Here is a 16,232-nt window from a genome sequence, read left to right as displayed (position 1 = left end):
TGTTTTGTTATATGTTATATGTGTGTTATATTCATGTTTTATATTATGTAGGTGTCACAAATGGTATGTTACAATGTTTTATATTGGTTACATGTCACGTGTGTATGCATGTATGTAACTATAGATATAGATATAGATGCTATAAATATAGATATATAGACATATGCCAGCATCGGTTGTGGTTGTTGTTCAGTCATTTCAGTTGGGTCTGACTGTTCATGACCCCATTGGGGGTTTTCTTGGCAAAGATACTAGAGTGGTTTGCCGTTTCTTTCCCCAGCTCATCTTATAGATGACGAAGCTGAAGCAAACAGGGTTAAGTGACTTGCCCAAGGTCACACAACTGGTAAGTGTCTGAAGCCTCCCATCTTATTGGTATATTCACTACACCCTGGCTCCTTGATCAAGGACTGAATGACTGGAAGATAAAAAATTTTAAAAAGCCTTTCAAAGCCTCCATTTAAGGGGGTATACCAACAGTGTTACTTGATTCAATCAAAGACTCTTGATTCAAACAAAGGCAAGATTCAATCAAAGGCATTTGATTGCCTGCATGCTGAGAAGCACTCCAAAAGAAAAAATAGCCAAAAGTCCCACTTTGCTTGCCATCACAGGGGGGCTACCAGGACAGCCATTTCTTCATGTCCCATCGGGTTTACTTATTTTCCTTTACTCCATCATATCCTCAAGAAACCTTGTCATCAGAAAACTCATCATCCTTCCATATTAGAGCAACTTTGGAACTCCCATGTCCTCTCTGGAGGGACCTGGGAATTGAAACTAGGTGTTGGGATTCTAAATTCAGTGGTCTCTCATGACACAAAATGATCTCTCTTTTTAAAAAAAAGTTGTGGTCTAGTAAGATTATAGAGAATCTTCTTTGATTTTATTTGCTGTAATATGTGAGGAATAATTTTCATCAGACAAAGACTAATCCAAGATGATGCGGTATAGTGTAGAAGATAGATTGCTGGGCTTGGAATCACTAAGACCTGGGTTCACATCTCTCCTGTTGACACTTACTGGCGAGTCAATCAGCGCCTAATTTAGAGTGTTCTTGTATACATGAAAAGAAATGTATGTAAAATGAGTTCTGTGTAAAATTCTTCATAAACCTTAAAACCCCATATGCCAAGTTATCATTGTTAATTAAAAAGATATATTTTGAACATGGATACATTTTAAAATATCATATATTTTCTTATTTAATAGAAGCTTTAGCAGAGAAGAAAACATTTAAATTTAGGGCTTTACAGTATTGTAAGGATGATCAAAGACTTAGCTACTCTGATCAAGACAGTGACCCAAGACAATTCTAAAGGACTGAAGATGAAAAGTGCTATCCACCTACAGAGAGAGAACTGATAAACTCTGAATGCATATTGAAGCACACTTTTTTTTACTTTATTTTTATTGTTTTATTTTGTTCTGTTTTCTTTTGCAATATGGCTCATAGAGAAATATGCTTTATATGACTCCACATATATAATTGATATCAAGTTGCTTGCCTTCTCAAGAAGGGGGGAATTTGGCACTCAAAAAATTTTTTAAATGTTGTTAAAAAAATTTTTTTACATTTAATTGGAAAATATTTAATGAAATAAAAATAATTTAAAAAATAAAATAATAAATTTAGATCTTTACTTGTGATTAGGCTAAAATAATTTGTTGAAGATTTAGTTGAACTGATAAACTCTGCATATTGAAGAATAGTTTTTTGCTTTATTTTTATTGTTTTATTTTATTGTGTTTTCATTTGCAGTATGACTTATATGGAAATGGGCTTTACATGACTCCACATATATAATCTATATCAAATTGTTTGCCTTCTCAAGGAGGGGGGAAGGAGAGAATTTGGAATTCAAAAACTTTTTAAAAGATTGTTAAAAAAACTTTTTTACATTTAATTGGGAAATATTTAGTGAAATAAATAAAAAATAATTTTAAAAATAAAATAATAAATTTAGGTCTTTACTTGTGATTAGGCTAAAATAATTTGTTGAAGATTTAGTTGAGCATATAATTATTGTTTAAAACTTCCTTTTACAGGATTCTTACCGCCTGGAGAAAGAGTAGAAAATGCAAAACAACGAAATCATAAAACCTGCCAAATACTTTTCTGAATTGGAAAAGAGTATCTTGCTTGCATTAGTGGAAAAGTATAAATATGTGCTTGAATGTAAGAAAAGTGATGCCAGGACGATTGCACTTAAGCAGAGGACCTGGCAAGCCCTCGCCCATGAATACAATTCTCAACCGAGTGTCTCACTCCGAGATTTCAAACAACTGAAGAAGTGTTGGGAAAACATCAAGGCCCGGACCAAAAAGATAATGGCCCATGAAAGGAGAGAGAAGGTAAAAAGGAGCGTTAGTCCACTTCTAAGCACACAGGTAATAGGAAGAGAGAAGATTGCCAGCATGCTACCTGAGCAAATTTACTTTTTACAGAGTCCTCCGGAGGAAGAGTCAGAATACCATCCTGACACAGCAAACCAAGGTATAAATGCTCCTGCTACCCCTTGCTCTGTTCATTGGGTGCCATCTGCATTGTTTGTGTAATGTTCCCAATTTTTACATAAACTATGATATTGGTTCTTGATTTTCCCCATTGAGAGTTGGGGACCATGTAGTTGTATAGAGGGAAAGAATCAGACGCTAGAATAAGGTATTGATTTATATGTTTGCAGCCCTTTATCTTTGTGACATCTTATTACAGGGCCTACAGACACTTCCAAAAATGGGAGAATTTTTTATTTAATTACCCAAGGACTGCTGGTGATTTTATCATTCAGTACACTGGGTCAGAATGCATTCTGGGCATGGAAATGGGCATTTGTCAAGGAGGATTTGCAGTGATACCTGTTAATAAATGGTGCAAAATAAAATTTCTAAAAATTTATTGCAATGGTTCTTATACCAGTGAATCCCAACCTTTAGCAATACCCTAGGGATCTCAAAAATTCTCAAAAGAAAATTAATTTTAAATTTTTAAAAAGAAATAACAATTCTAGTGTTTACATAGCACATTAAGGGTTTTGAAATGCTTTACAAATATTACAAATATGATCTCAATTGATCCTCACAACAATATTGTGAAGTAGATGCTATAATCTGCATTTTACAGATGAGGAAACTGGTAGATAGGTTAGATGACTTCCCCAGGGACACACAGCTAGTAAATGTCTGAGTCTAGATTTAAATTCAGGTCTTCCCAATTCCAAGAATTATAACTGTTCGACAAGTATGTGATAAAGAATTCATTTAAGGAGAAGGAAGGATTGTTGGGGAAAAAAACAACAAAACAATGTCTGGGTATCACAATGCAAAAGGCTAGTAGTAATCACTGAGCTATTAAAATATCTATAGAAGAACTAGAAAAAATAATGACAAAATTCATCTGGAAGAACAAAAGGTCCAGAATATCAAGGGAATTAATGAAATGAAATGCTGGGGAAGGTGGCCTAGCTATATGAGATCTTAAATTGTATTACAAAGCAGCAATCATCAAAATTATTTGGCACCGGCTAAGAAATAGAGTGATGGATCAGTGGAATAGGATAGGTACACAAGACACAGTAGTCAATGACTACAGTAATCTACTGCTTGATAAACCCCAAAACTCCAATTTCTAGGATGAGAACTCACTATTTGACAAAAACATCTAAGAAAATTGGAAAATAGTATGGCAGAAACTAGGCATAGACTAACATCTTACGCTGTATACCAAAATAAAGTCAAAGTGGGTTCACAGTTTAGATATAAAGGCTGACACTATAAGCAAACTAGGAGAGCAAGGAATAGTTTACCTGTCAGATCTATGGAAAAGGAAAGAATTTATGACCAAACAAGAGATAGAGAACATTATGAAATGCAAAATGGATAATTTTGATTGCATTAAATTGAAAAGTTTTTGCACAAACAAAGCCAATGCAACCAAGATTAGGAGGGAAGCAGAAAAATGGGAAAGAATTTTTATAACCAGTGTCTCTGATAAAGGCCTCATTTCTAAAATATATAGAGAATTGAGTCAAATTTACAAGAATACAAGTCATTCCCCAATTGATAAATGGTCAAAGGATATGAACAGTTTTCAGAGGAAGAAATTAAAGCTATTTATAGTCATGTGAAAAATGCTCTAAATCACTATTGATTAGAGAGGTGCAAATCAAAACAACTCTGAGGTACCACATCACACCTATCAGATTGGCTAACATGACAAAACAGGAAAATGATAAATGCTGGGGAAGATGTCGGAAAATTGGAACACTGATGCATTGTTGGTGGAGTTGTGAACTGAACCAACCATTCTGGAGAGCAATTTGCAACTACGCCCAAAGGGCTATTAAAATGTGTATACCCTTTGACCCAGCAATACCACTTCTAGGTCTGTATCCCAAAGAGATCATGCAAATGGGAAAAGGACCCACATGTATAAAAATATTGATAGCAGCTCTTTTTGTGGTGGCCAAGAATTGCAAATTGAGAGGATACCCATCAGTTGGGGAATGGCTGAACAAGTTGTGGTATATGAATGTAATGGAATACTATTGTGCTATAAGAAATGATGAGGAGACAGACTTCAGAAAAACCTGGAAAAACTTGAATGAACTGATGCTGAGTGAGGTGAGCAGAACCAGGACAACATTGTACACAGTAACAGCCGCAGTGTACGATGACTGGCTTTGATAGACTTATCTCTTCTTAGCAATACCATTGTCCAAGATAACTCCAAAGGACCCATGATGGAAAATGCTATCCACGTCCAGAAAAAGACCTATGGAGTCTGAATGCAGATTGAAGCACATTATTTGTCCTCTGTCTCTCTTTTTTTGTTTGTTTCTTCTTTCCCATGGTTTCTCCCATCAGTTCTAATCTTCTTTACAACATGAAAAATGTGAAAATAAGTTCAATATGAATGTATTCATAGAGCCTATATGAAATTATATACCATCTTGGGGTGGGGGGAGGGGAGAGATGGGGAGAAAATCTGGAACTCAAAATCTTATGGAAGTGAATGTTGAAAACTGAAAATAAATAAATTTTTAAAAAATATAATATCTATAGATAAATAACAAGCAAAAAATAGCTATGCAGAGATGCCTTCCTCTTTAGGATAATGTCAGAAAATATTTATATGTAGTTTTGGAAAGCCTCAACTTAGGTATTGGGTTTTTTTTTTAATTAAAGTTATTTGTAAGTCAGTTATTTAGAACCTGGAACACATTTTCCTATGGAATCAGTCCAACAAATGTTTATTATACATCTGTTGTTTATAAATCACTATAACCTAGTCACTTAGACTGAACTGATGTTAATGGCTTCCAGCAATACCTCACTAATATTAGGTTTCATAGTTTTCATTTATTTTGTTTTTTTAAATAGTTACGTAGGTGTGCTTTTATATATTTTAAATTTTATATGGTAGATCCAATATGGCCCTCCTTATCTGGTGCCTTCTGAACTTCTTTCTTCTTCTCTTTATTTTTTAATGATTCATTGATGTTCTTTTCTTCCTTTTTATAGTGCCTCTATCACTAATTTGCCATTTCCCTCAATTCTTAACCCCCTCACCAAAATAAAAGCTCTCTTTGTAGCAAATAAGTATAGTCAAACAAATCAAATCCACTTATTTTCCTATCTTAATTTGTATGTCTCATTCAGTACCTCCAACCCATCACCTCTCTGCTAAGGAGGGGATTTTCTTTGACCACTTAGCAAACAGAATTGGCAGCATTGAGCATATCACTTTACATGTTTGGACAGTAAGCTTTTATTGGCATTTTTAAAGCAATTTTTAAAATTGATGCCTACTGGGGCTTTGGTATATTAAATTCATTTGCCAACATATTCCTCCCACTCCACCCCCCACCCTAGCCTTGAAATATCCCTTATAACAAACTGTTAAGTGAAACCAACAGATCATTAGTATTTTTGATTATATATATATATATATGTTTCCCATTTTCCCCCATGTTTTTCTTTGTATATGTTAAAATAACTCAGGGTCAGCTAGGTGGTGCAGTGAGTAGAGCACTGGCCCTGGAGTCAGGAGGACCTGAGTTCAAATCCGGCCTCAGACACTTGACACACTTACTAGCTGTGTGACCTTGGGCAAGTCACTTAACCCCAATTGCCCTGCCCCCCCCAAAATACAAAACAAAATAACTCAAGTGCAGCTGTAATACGTCGTCCTGACACAGAGGTGACTTTATCTTCCTGTGAATAGGGAGAAGCCTCTGGCAAGCTAGAAATGCTAATAGAGTGGACTTGGCAAACAGACCAAGAATCCACCATCTCATCACCAGCCTAGCCAAATTTAAAGAAAAAAAGAAACCTTACTAAATGTTGAATTTTTTTTGACCAGGGTAAATCCTGAAACTGGTTACTAAGCTATAATGAGGCTGTGATGCGCATTGATTTAGACAGTAAGAATGGTCACACATCTCTCAAAGCACTGAAGAAACGTCCATCCAAATATGCTTATCAGACATCCGACATATTTTTAGTAGTCATGAATTTATCTTTCCCCCCTTAAGCTGGGATAAAATAGGCAGCCTAAGTGGTGCAGTGGATGGAGGAGAGCTGGGCCTGGAAGCAGGGAGACCTGGGTTCCTATGTGACCCGAGACACTCACTGGCTGTGTGCCCCTGGGCAAATCACTTAATGGTTGCCTGCCTCAACTTCCCCATCTGCAAAATGGGAAAAATCACAGTACTTACCTCCGAGGATTGTTGTGAGGATCAGATAATATTGATAAAGTACTTTGCAAACCTTAAGGTGTTACGTAAATGCCAGCTGTTTATGTTTTCCTCTACCTTTTAGAGAGAATTCTTTAAAGTGGTTTTCTTTGGCCCATCTGCAGTGTATTGCATATGCTACGAAGTATGGAAACAAGCCTTCTCTATGGTTGACATCAACCTTTAGAGAGGTCTGTAGTTGAATATTATATTCTTCAGTGTTTTTATCAATGATTTGAAGGCGTGGGGGTGGGAGCGGAGCAACATGCATTTATTAACGTATAGACTATGTGCCAGGCTCTGTGCTAAGTGCTTTATATGTTGTCTCCTTTGTTCCTCACAGCAGCCCTGTGAGGTGGGCGCTGTTATCCCTATTTTACATTTGGGGAAACCAAGGCAGGCAAGTTAAATGACTTGCCAAGGGTCACACAAGGAGGAAGCAAACATCTGAGGTCATATTTGAACCCAGAGCTTCCAAACTCCAAGCCCAGCACTCTATTACTGCGCCACCCAGATGCCAACATAAATACCAACATAGATGGCATGCTTGTCAGATTCCAGGAACAAAGTCAAAAGGCATCAGACAATGAAGAAGGGAAAAACTGTGAAGTAAGGTTGAAAATGTGAGGGATGGACTATAGAGGGTCTTAAATTCTAGGCTGATGAGTTTTTTTTTCTATCTTAGAGGCAATAGGAACCACTGAAGAATTTTAAGAAGTCTGGTAGGGCAAGGACATAATTATTTTCTTTTTAAATTCCTTAGCATTCTTATTCCTTCTAGATAATTTTCACTATCAATTTTTCATATTCTTTAAAATTTCCCACAGGGACTTAAGTTGATATTGGATTAAATCGCCAATAATTTAGTCTTCCCAGGCATAATAAAGTAAGTCCTCCATTTAATAATCCTTTCTTTTAGTGCTCCCACTGGAATTTAATGTTTCTATTTACATAAAAAGCTTATTACTGGATTTAATATCTAAGTATTAAATCTTTCCTATCACCCAATTTATTTTTTTCCATTGTATTTTCTATCCAAGTGCTGTTAGTGTGTTGGAATACAGTTGATTTTTAATTATATATCACAACCTTGCTGCTCATTAAAATTTTCTTAAGTGATATCTCTTGTTTTTACATCACCTTCATTTTCAAATATATTAAATCCATCCCTCACTATCCTTTCTAACAAATAATAAAACAGAAGGCAGCTTAGCAGTGCCAGCCTAACACATCAAGTGAGTCTGATCTGTGCAAGGTTCCACACCCACTGTCCCCCCTATTCTGCAAAGAAGGAAAGGAAGTGCAAATTTTTATCTCTTCTAGAGTCAAACTCAATCATTATAATGACATAGAATGCTAAATTTATTTTGAATTTGTCATTTTAAGTTATCCTCTTGGATTTTCCAAGTTTATATTAATGTTGTCTTTAGAATGTGAAGTTTTTATTTCTTTCTACATTTATGACATTTCTTTTTCGCTTCTGATAATTGTGATCAACATTTCTTTACTGTATTTAGTAGGCATTAGTTGTAGTTATTTTTAAAGGGGAACTTTTCTAGGCAGTATGATGTTAATTCTTGGTTTTAAATATGATCTCTTTGCTATATTAATAAAATTATTCCTATCTATTTTAAGAATGGTAGTGGATACAGTCTTGCCACTTGTGTACTAAAATAATTATGGGAGTTTTTCTTTGTCTTATACTTAATATGAAACATCGATAACTTTTCTTTGTGTCATACCTACTTTTCATTGGTCCCAGGGAATAACTCTTAATGTTTGCTAAGATTTCTTATAGGATTATTGAATCTAGTTTCATATAGCTTTTCTGTGTGGGTAAGTGGGTGCATTGCCCTTTTCTGGTGTGGGAATAAAAACCACATTGACTGAGATTAGAATTTATATAGTAGAGGGGCAGAGCCAAGATGGCAGCTGGAAAGCAGGGACTTGCTTAAGCCCTACCCCCCTCCAGGTCCCTCCAAACACCTATAAAAATAGCTCTGAACAATTCTAGAGCTGCAGAACCCACGAAATAGCAAAGGGAAGCGCTCTAGCCCAGGACAACCTGGATGGTCGCTGGGAAGGGTCTATTGCACAGAGCTGGGAGCGGAGCAGAGCCCAGCATGGGCCGTGCCAGGACCAACCAGACTGGGAGCCAGGTGGAACAGCAGTAGTGCCCTGAATCAGTGGGCTGTGGCAGTTACCAGACTTCTCAACCCACAAACGCCAAAGACAACAGAGAAGGTTAGTGGGAAAAGCTGCTGGGACAGAGTGAAAGGAGTTCGCAGTCAGCCACTGCCCCGGGGGTGGCAGAGGTGGTGGTGCACCTCTGAGGCTGCTTCCAGAGCTACAGCTGCAGTGGCCTCTGGCCCAGGCCCACCTGGTGGGAGGAATTAAGTGGCGGATTAAAGCGGGAGTGCAAAGCCTGCTTTACCCTGCCTGGATCTGGGTTGCGATCCTGGTTGGCAGTTCTTGGGGGAGGAGGAGCACTGCTGTGGCGGAGCTTGCCGTGTAGAAGTAGCTCTGAAAATAGCAGCGCAGCCCCTCAAGCTTGGGACAAAGTACTCTCTACTCTACAAGCAGTTATACCCCAATAAAAAACTCAAGGGTCAAGTAGTTGTCTAGGAACATGAACAGGCAGCAAAAACAGACTCAGATTCAGACTCAGACTTTGCAATCTTTTTTTGGTGACAAAGAAGACCAAAACATACACCCAGAAGAAGTCAATAAAGTCAAAGAACCTACATCAAAAGCCTCCAAGAAAAATATGAATTGGTCTCAGGCCATGGAAGAGCTCAAAAAGGATTTGGAAAATAAAGTTAGAGAAGTAGAGGAAACATGGGGAAGAGAAATGAGTGTGATGCAAGAAAACCATGAAAAACAAGTCAACCACTTGCTAAAGGAGACCCCAAAAAATACTGAAGAAAATAACACCTTAAAAGCAGACTACCTCAAATGTCAAAAGAGCTCTAAAAAGCCAATGAGGAGAAGAATGCCTTGAAAGGCAGAATTAGCCAAATGGAAAAGGAAGTCCAAAAGACCACTGAAGAAAATACTACTTTAAAAATTAGATTGGAGCAAGTGGAAGCTAGTGACTTGATGAGAAATCAAGATATTACAAAACAGAACCAAAGGAATGAAAAAGTGGAAGACAATGTGAAATATCTCATTGGAAAAACCACTGACCTGGAAAATAGATCCAGGAGAGATAATTTAAAAGTTGTTGGACTACCTGAAAGCCATGATTGAAGAAAGAGCCTGGATATCATCTTTCAAGAAATTATCAAGGAGAGCTGCCCTGATGTTCTAGAGCCAGATGGTAAAATGGAAATTGAAGGAATCCACAGTTCACCTCCTCAAAAAGATCCCAAGGAGAAGACTCCTGGGAATGTTGTCACCGAATTCCGGGCCTCCCAGATCAAGGAGAGAATACTGCGGGCAGCCAGAAATAAACAATTTGAGTATTGTGGAAACACAATCAGAGTGGCACAAGATCTAGCAGCTTCTGCATTGGGGGATTGAAGGGCTTGGAATACGGTATTCTGGAGGTCAAGGGAGCTAGGATTGAAACCGAGAATCACCTACCCAGCAGGGCTGAGTATCATGCTCCAAGGCAAAATATGGATTTTCTACAAAATAGAGGACTTTCAAGCTTTCTCAGTGAAAAGACCAGAGCTGAAAAGAAAATTTGACTTTCAAACACAAGAATCAAGAGAAGCATGAAAAGGTAAACAAGAAAGAGAAATCATAAGGGACTTACTAAAGTTGAACTGTTTTGTTTACATTCCTACATGGAAAGATGATGTGTGTAATTCATGAGACCTCAGTTGTAGGGTAGCTGAAGGGAATATGCATATATATATACATACATACATACATATATATGTGTGTGTGTGTATATATATATATATATATATATATATATATATATATATATATATATATATAGACAGAGGGCACAGGGTAAGTTGAATATGAAGGGCTGATATCTAAAAAAAATTAAATTAAGGGATGAGAGAGGAATATATTGAGAGAGGGAGAAAGGGAGAGATAGAATGGGGTAAATTATCTCACATAAAAGTGGCAAGAAAAAGCAGTTCTGTTGGAAGGGAAGAGGGGGCAGGTGAGGGGGAATGAGTGAATCTTGCTCTCATCGGATTTGACTTGAGGAGGGAATAACATACACACTCAGTTGGGTATCTTACCCCACAGGAAAGAAGGAGGAAGGGGATAAAAAAGGGGGACAATAGAAGGGAGGGCAGATGGGGGGAGGAGCTAATCAAAAGCAAACACTTGAAAAGTGACAGGGTCAAGGGAGAAAATTGAATAAAGGGGGACAGGATAGGATGGAGGAAAATATAGTTAGTCTTTTACAACATGAGTATTGTGGAAGGGTTTTACATAATGATACACGTGTGGCCTATGTTGAATTGCAAGCCTTCTTAGGGAGGGTGGGTGGGAAGGGAGGAGGGGGGAGAATTTGGAACTCAAAGTTTTAATAGCAGATGTTCAAAAAAAAAGTTTTTGCGTGCAACTGGGAAATAAGGTATACAGGCAAGAAATCTATCTTGCCCTACAAGAAAGGAAGGGAAAAGGAGATGAGAGGGGAGGGGGGTGATAGAGGGGAGGGCTGACTGGGGAACAGGGCAACCAGACTATACGCCATCTTGGAGTGGGGGGAGGGTAGAAATGGGGAGAAAATTTGTAATTCAAACTCTTGTGAAAATCAATGCTGAAAACTCAAAATATTAAATAAATAAGAAAAAAAGAATTACAAAAAAAAGAATTTATGGAGCGCTTTGAGATTTGCAAAGTGCTTACTGTGTCTGAGGAGGGTATGGAGGAACTGGGCTTTCTTGTGACCTCTCACCCCTTCCCAAGACTGTATTCCTATCTCCAGCCATTGCCAGTAGTCTTGCCTTCTGCTTGTCATTGGATTTTAGTGACTCTAGAGGAGAAAATGAGGCTAGTGACTTTACCTGCCTCACTTAAATCCAGTTCATGGGCAAGTCATGATGTTACCCTCGTGATTTCATTGGTCAACAATGGCCGTTCACAAAGAGCAGGGAGTGACCGGATAGAGATGGTCCACAAGGTCTTTTGTTCTCCTCTTCTAGGAGAATCCCTAGTTTATCTGTAAGAGCATAATACTCTTTGCCGCACAGGTGAATCTTTTCCTCAGCACGTTTTCTGTGATGGACTTGAAAAGTTCTCCTTTGGTATTTTTCTTTATTTTCTCTTTAAAGTGCTTGGTCAGAATTTATTTTTATTCTGTACTTGACAAACACCCTCCTCTCTCCCCACCCCCAAGAACATTTCCATGTATAAAATAGAACACAAAAAGAGTATTACATATGAAATCATGATTTTATTATGTATAGCCTGCTTTTAAAAATCTATAATTAATTTAGCATGTTACTTTCAAAGCTGCCCTGCCTCTGTTTCCTTCTGAACTTCTTTCTGTTTTCTTCTGGGCAGTTTAAAAAAGGCTTCATAGAACCTTCTTTCTTTTCTTTTTTGTCAAAACTATTGGAAGGTTCCTTTGTCCCTCAGATCTCTCCTCTCTCTACCCCAGTTAAAAAATAATAAAAACACAATCTTTGTACCAAATGATAAAGAAAAACAAATCCACACATTTGCCTTATCCAAAAATACATGTCTCATCTCATGAATCCAGGGCTTCTCTGACAGGGGGTGGGTAGTATGTTCCATCATCAACCCTCTAGAATTCTGGTGGGTCATCATATTGACTGAGTTCTTAGGTCTTCCAAAGTTGTCTGTTGTTACAGTGTTGTCATTGTATAAACAAGTTCTCTTGGTTGTGCTTACTTTACTCTGCATCAGTTTTCTTCCCAGGTTTCTCTGAAACTATCCCTTTCACTATTTCTCACGTCTCGCTAACAACCCACTACAGCCATATACCATAATTTGGTCAGCTGTTCTTCAATTAATGGGCATCTCCATTGTTTCCAGTTTGGGGGCATGTGTGTTTTGCTACAGCAAAAAGAGCTTGTACAAATATTTTTGTATATAAGGATCCTTTCCCTCTTTTTTGATCTCTTTGGATTACATGCTTAGTGTATCTCTAGTTCAGAGTTAGTGGCTTTTTGTGCATACTTGCAAATATTGACCAGCATGGCTGGACCACTAATGATTCAATAAAATGTCAGTCTTCTCAAAGTCCTTCCAACAATTGTCATTTCTCTTTTTTGCCATCTTTGCCAATCTGAGAAATAGAAGAATTGTTTTAATGTGAATCTCTTTGATTATTAGTGATTTGGAACATGTTTTTCTCCTTATGACTGTTGATTACATGGATATCTTCCTTTGGGAACTAATTGCCTTTTCATATCCTCTGACTACTTGCTAGGAGAATATATTTATATATTTTATGTATTTTTATTTATTTATAAGGGGTTTGTTTTATTTCTATTTTATAATCAGTTCCATCTTAGATGTTGTTGAGCCATTTTCAGTTGTGTCTGACTCTTTGTGACCCCATTTGGGGTTTTCTTAGTAGAGATACCAGTATGGTTTGCCATTTCCTTCTCCAGCTCATTTTACAGATGAGGAAACTGAGGCAAAAAGGGTTAAATGACTTGCTTAGGGTCAGACAGCTAGTAAATGTCTGAGGCCGGATTTGAACTCAGGAAAAAGAATCTTCCTAACTCCAGGCCTGGTGCTGTATGCACTATGGCATCACTTGGCTGCCCTCTATCTTAGATATCAGACTGTTTTTGGAGAAACTCTGTAAAGATTTTTCCCCCCGCTTAACTGTTTCTCTTCTCACTTTAATTTCATTGATTTTGTTTGTGTAAAACAAGTTTTTATGCAATCAGATTTGCCCCTTTTTATTTTCTGTAATCCTCTCCATCCCTTGTCTAAGTCATGACTTTTTCCCCTTATCCTCCTGGATAGGGAAAATTGTAAATTGTAAAAATTTTCTTCCTCTATCCTCTTCTAAATTGTTTATGATGGACCTTTTCTATCTAGGTCGTGTATCTGTTTGTGGTACATAGTGCGATATCTTGGTTCAATTGTAATTTTTTTAACTTTGATCTAATCTATTACTATTTCCTTAGTTGTCAAACATCACAAAGGCTGTATTCTTCCCCTCCCCCCTTTTCTTTAACTACAGGGTACCCTCGATCCTCCTGCCACTATGTAGCGAGAGAATAACTGGGCTGCATTTTTTATATCATCTCCTGATATTTTAGGCTTAGATTGGATATAGCTCAATATACCAGGAATTAGGAGCTGGAAAGAAGACCCCTCTCTGCTATTGACTTCCTGCATTATCTTGAATATGATAGGTGGTGTCTACGTATTTCTCTTCTTCCTCTCCTCCTTCCTCTCTCACTAGGACATTCTGCTCACAAATAGCAATGTCATATAACTCATGATCGGGAAGCTATTTCGCATGTTTGAAATGTGTATTAACTTTTCTAGGCCACCAAGGTTGTTTCATTACTTCATTAAGAAAATGGCCGTCTAGTTAATAGCTTGAAATAATGAATGCATCTTAGATTGGCCATTAGGCGGCATAATGGATAGAGCGGTGTGCCTGGCCCGTAGAGGACCCGAGTTCTCATCCTTACCTTAGATACTTCCTAGTTCTGTGAGACACTTTACCTCTCTCACCTTTCATTCCATCACCTGTAAAATGAGGATAATAACTTACCTTACAGAGATGCTGTGAGCATCTTTATAAAGAGATCGCCTGTAAAGTGCTTTGCAGTCCTTAAAGTTCTGTATAAATCTTAGTTACGTTGTGGTGGTTGTTAAAAATTTAAGATGAACGGCAGTGTTACGGATACAAGACTGGCCTTGGCCATAGGAAGACCTGGGTGCCAATCTTGCCCCTGACGCATCCTGTCACTATGGATAAACCCCTTAACTTTTCAGTGTCTTAGGGAAAACTATAAATTATAGATGTTGCTGAGTTGCATCAGTGAAAGCTGTTTCTACTCTAAAACCTTACACTCACAAAAACAAACCCTAAACTTTCTCCTCCTGGCGAAAGTGCATTCGATATCAGGAAGGAAAGACTCTATGGAGATCCATTTGATCTGGTTGTTATGGTTTGGAATTGCCATCATTCCTTCCATTCGCTTTGTCCCACGTCTCTCCCAGGGCATTCTGGTATGGCCCTTCCCACTCTGGACTCTGCATCTATAGCCCATTGATACGGGAGAGCAGCCTTTGAATGTCTGTTTTCTGTTCCTGTCTTTCAGAACCTTTTCCTGTTTCAAATCGAGAACTCTGCGAGGAGGAGAAGGAACTAATTCACTTCCCAGTTTGCGAAGGGACCTCTCAGCCTGAACCTTCATGTTCAGCTGTCAGAATAACCACCAATAAGAACTACCGGAGCAGAGCGTCTCAGGAAAGCGCTTTGAGAAAAATGCACGAAGAAGAACACCATCAGCAAATGTCCATCTTGCAGCTGCAGCTGATCCAGATGAACGAAGTGCACGTGGCCAAAATCCAGCAGATTGAAAGAGAGTGTGAAATGGCAGAAGAGGAGCACAGGATAAAAATGGAGGTTCTGAACAAAAAGAAGATGTACTGGGAGAGGAAACTGCAAACGTTCACCAAGGAGTGGCCTGTGTCGTCCTTTAACAGGCCCTTCCCCAACTCACCATAGAGGACAGGGAACACATGCGTGAATTCACGTTTGACTAAGGTGTTGGGGGGAAGGATGGGGGAGATAAATCTATGAATCTGCAAAGTTGGAATGAGACCAGTTAAGTGTCTGAATCAATTGGAAGTAGTGACTTTTCTGAGAGTACGTTCAGATAGCACGCCCAACTCGCCCCCTGTCTGACTCCTTTATCTATGACCACCTCCACTCAAAAGGATGAGGAAAGAAGCGATCTTGGTTTCTGAACGTTGTAACTATAAGTGTGGTCATTCTGAACGTGATGTTGTCTTTAATTAGGATTCATACAAGAACTCTGTGGGTTTGTTTTTTGGTGGTTGTTTTTTAATCAAATACAAGGTATTTATAATGTGACCATTTATTATCATCTTTTGGATTATTTTGTACATTCAAATGAGGGTTGTTCTCTCCAAAGGAATCCTTGGGAGGCCAAGTACTTGGTCCCATGATCCTACCGTTGCTCCGAGCACATCTGAACCTCTTCATGTAGAATTAGCTACAGAGCTGTGGCATAGTCTTTAAAAAAAATATCCTCCATTTTTATTCTTTTGAGGCAAATTTGATTTTTTTTATAATAGTCAGAAATCATCTGGAGCCCAGCCTAGTGCTTGGGAAAGAATGGCACAAAAACAAAACATACAACAAGGATCTTGGTCAAGAGATGTAAATGACGGAACGAGGCTGAGAGACCGTAGAGTGATGGAGGCAGATGGAAGATCTTGAAACGGCAACGAGGGGCAAGGAGTGCGCCAACTAGACAGTGCAGAGAGGTGGAAAAAATGCTAGCTCTGGAATCGGAGCACTTGGGTTCAAATCTTACCTCTGACATTTACTGC

General features: G+C 38.2%; 1 protein-coding gene across 1 annotated transcript in view; it reads left to right on the top strand.

Annotated features, from left to right (window-relative positions):
* MSANTD3 (Myb/SANT DNA binding domain containing 3) overlaps positions 1-15,683 on the top strand; it is a 30,283-nt gene extending 14,600 nt beyond the window's left edge. Inside the window, exons 2-3 of the mRNA XM_036737634.1 lie at positions 2,050-2,497; positions 14,972-15,683. Coding sequence (XP_036593529.1) covers positions 2,080-2,497; positions 14,972-15,381 — 828 coding nt within the window. The 5' untranslated portion in view covers positions 2,050-2,079 and the 3' untranslated portion in view covers positions 15,382-15,683. The remainder of the gene's footprint in view (positions 1-2,049; positions 2,498-14,971) is intronic.
* The last annotated feature ends 549 nt before the right edge of the window (positions 15,684-16,232 follow it).

This window comes from Trichosurus vulpecula, chromosome 9 (genome assembly GCF_011100635.1).
Source record: "Trichosurus vulpecula isolate mTriVul1 chromosome 9, mTriVul1.pri, whole genome shotgun sequence".
Taxonomy (NCBI): Eukaryota; Metazoa; Chordata; class Mammalia; order Diprotodontia; family Phalangeridae; genus Trichosurus; species Trichosurus vulpecula.
The sequence above is the reverse complement of the archived record's forward strand: the minus strand, read 5'-3'. Positions and strand labels throughout refer to the sequence as shown.